Here is a 2,500-nt window from a genome sequence, read left to right as displayed (position 1 = left end):
TATGTTATAAATAAATCAGGCATTCCATACTTGCAAACTATTGCCATTGCATCTTGATAGCATTGTTGCATATTTCGTGGGCTCCCTGTGAAGGATGATGGCAAAATGACAGGTACTCCAGGATCTTCATTTTCATTATTTCTAGCAAGGTGATCCATCAAACCTGAATACATTGCAACTCTTAGTTGTGCTTGATTTTCTGCAATGAATTTCAAACGACAACCCTCTACTTTAACATAAGCATCAACTATATATTGCTGAAATAGTTTTCCACCACTGTATATTGGACTGAAGCCACCTCTTATAGCTAGACGATATGCATAAAATTCCTGCATAGTAACCTTGTTACGAACTCTAGTTTGCCTATTTTCTACATGAGGAACGTTTATATGCCATCCGAATTCACCATGAGGAAAGAGAAGAGGGTAAATCATTGGATCAAGATGGCAAGAGAGGTAGGATATCCTCTCCTTCTGTTGTCCTTCAGGGTACACTATAATGTCACGCTGGACAGGAGGTGCTCCATCATCACCGATAAATATTGCTGCAATTTCATCATTTGTTGGATTATTATATCTCCTCTCATCAGGGCCGGCAATAAGTTGCATGGTTATTTTTCTGGGAGAGATATTTTGTAATGTAGCTCTCTGTTGCTGTTCAAGTTCGACAGTTCTCATGTTTTTATATGCCCCTACATAAGGATTATCGACCATTGCTTGAGATGTTTTTTCGAAAACTGAATATAAGCAATTAGAATATTGATTAGCATTTGACCTCAGATTTAATGCTTCATTTGTTTCAATTATATAGAGCTGTCCATATTTTCTTTCTTCATTTTCATTTGGATGTAAATTTGTTGCATAATGATATATTTGTCCTTGCAATCGAAAACAATATGGACCATGTCCTGGAGGTGGCTTCACTTCAGCGCCGAAGGAAGCAAAGGCAAAGGAGGAGTTATGATTCCTAATGTTGTTTCTAAAGTTGCTTGAATCCCTGTCATTTCCTTCGAACAATTTCCTTAGAATGACCGGATATTCTTGGAGGGGCTCAAGTGATACTTTTCCATTATGACAACAATTCAGAGGCTCTCCCTGAAATCGGAGAGCCTGGCAGTTTTCACAAATAACATTCATTGGCCCAATATAGAATCTATATATATTGGACACCATCTGCATTATTTCTCCGTATTTTATTTCTATTTCTCCTATTTTCAAGTTTCATCAGTCGTTCTTCTTCAGTCATGTTGTTTCTTCTAACTCTCATCTGTTGTCTGTTGATGCTTCGTTGCGATTGTCTTTCTTCTTCATCCATTGCATCTCTTCTTGTTCGCATCCGTTTTCTTGCTTGAGTGTTATGCAGTTCTCTTTCTTCTTCATTCATTTCATTTATTCTTGTTCGCATCCGTTCTCTTGCTTGAGTGTTATGCAATTCTCTTTCTTCTTCATTCATTTGATTAATTCTTCCTTGCATTAGTTCTCTACTACGATTAATTATATATTAAATGCATTTCTCTCCTCTTCGCTCATTTATTTCCTCGTTCTTCGCATTTGTTCTCTGCTTTATTTCGTTGGGCTTGACTTTCATCCTCTCTGAACTGCTCCCGTCTCCTTCTTTGTCGTTCCCTGGCTGGCTCTCTTCGCTGCCTTCTGCGTTCGTCCATACTGTAGGTAAACAAATAAGGAACAATTAATAACCGCCAGACTTTTTCCTCAATTCGATCGATCGACTAATTCCAATTTCGACGACATATTTTGGATTATTATATCTCCTCGCATCAGGGCCGGCAATAAATTGCATGGGTATTTTTCTGGGATGGATATTTTGTAATGTAGCTCTCTGTTGCTCTTCAAGTTCGACAGTTCTCATGTTTTTATATGCCCCTACATAAAGATTATCGACCATTGCTTGGGATATTTTTTCAAAAACTGAATATATGTAATTAGAATATTGATTAGCATTTGACCTCAGATTTAATGCTTCATTTGTTTCAATTATAAAGAGCTGTCCATATTTTCCTTCTTCATTTTAATTTGATCTTCGAGACCTTCCAGAAGTTCGAGACCTTCCAGAACTTCGAGACCTTCCAGAAGTTCGAGACCTTCCAGAACTTCGAGACCTTCCAGAACTTCGAGAACTTCCAGACCTTCATGAACTTCGGCACTTTTGAGAACTTCGGCACCTTCGAGAACTTCGGCACCTTCGAGAACTTCGGCACTTTCGAGAACTTCGGCACCTTCGACAATTTCGGCGACTTCGAGAACTTCGGCGCCTTTGAGAACTTCGGCGCCTTCGAGAACTTCGGCGCCTTCGAGAACTTCGGCCCCTTCGAGAACTTTGGCACCTTCGAGAACTTCGGCACCTTCGAGAACTTAGGCACCTTCGACAATTTCGGCACTTTCGAGAACTTCGAGAACCTCGACACCTTCGAGAACCTCGACACCTTCGAGAACTTCGGCACGTTCGAGAACTTCGGCACCTTCGAGAACTTTGGCACCTT

The 2,500-nt window shown here is 40.0% G+C and overlaps 1 protein-coding gene across 1 annotated transcript in view; it reads right to left on the bottom strand.

The window, feature by feature from the left end:
• The window catches only part of LOC143021667 (uncharacterized), an 18,465-nt gene extending 18,130 nt beyond the window's left edge, over positions 1-335 (bottom strand). The window contains exon 1 of the mRNA XM_076179277.1: positions 1-335. This exon is cut by the window's left edge and continues 507 nt beyond it. Coding sequence (XP_076035392.1) covers positions 1-335 — 335 coding nt within the window.
• Between the last annotated feature and the right edge of the window lie 2,165 nt (positions 336-2,500).

The sequence above is a fragment of the Oratosquilla oratoria genome, chromosome 42 (assembly GCF_046742065.1).
Source record: "Oratosquilla oratoria isolate Oo_2021 chromosome 42, ASM4674206v1, whole genome shotgun sequence".
Taxonomy (NCBI): domain Eukaryota; kingdom Metazoa; phylum Arthropoda; class Malacostraca; order Stomatopoda; family Squillidae; genus Oratosquilla; species Oratosquilla oratoria.
Note: the sequence above shows the minus strand (reverse complement) of the source record. Positions and strands in the feature narration are given on the sequence as shown.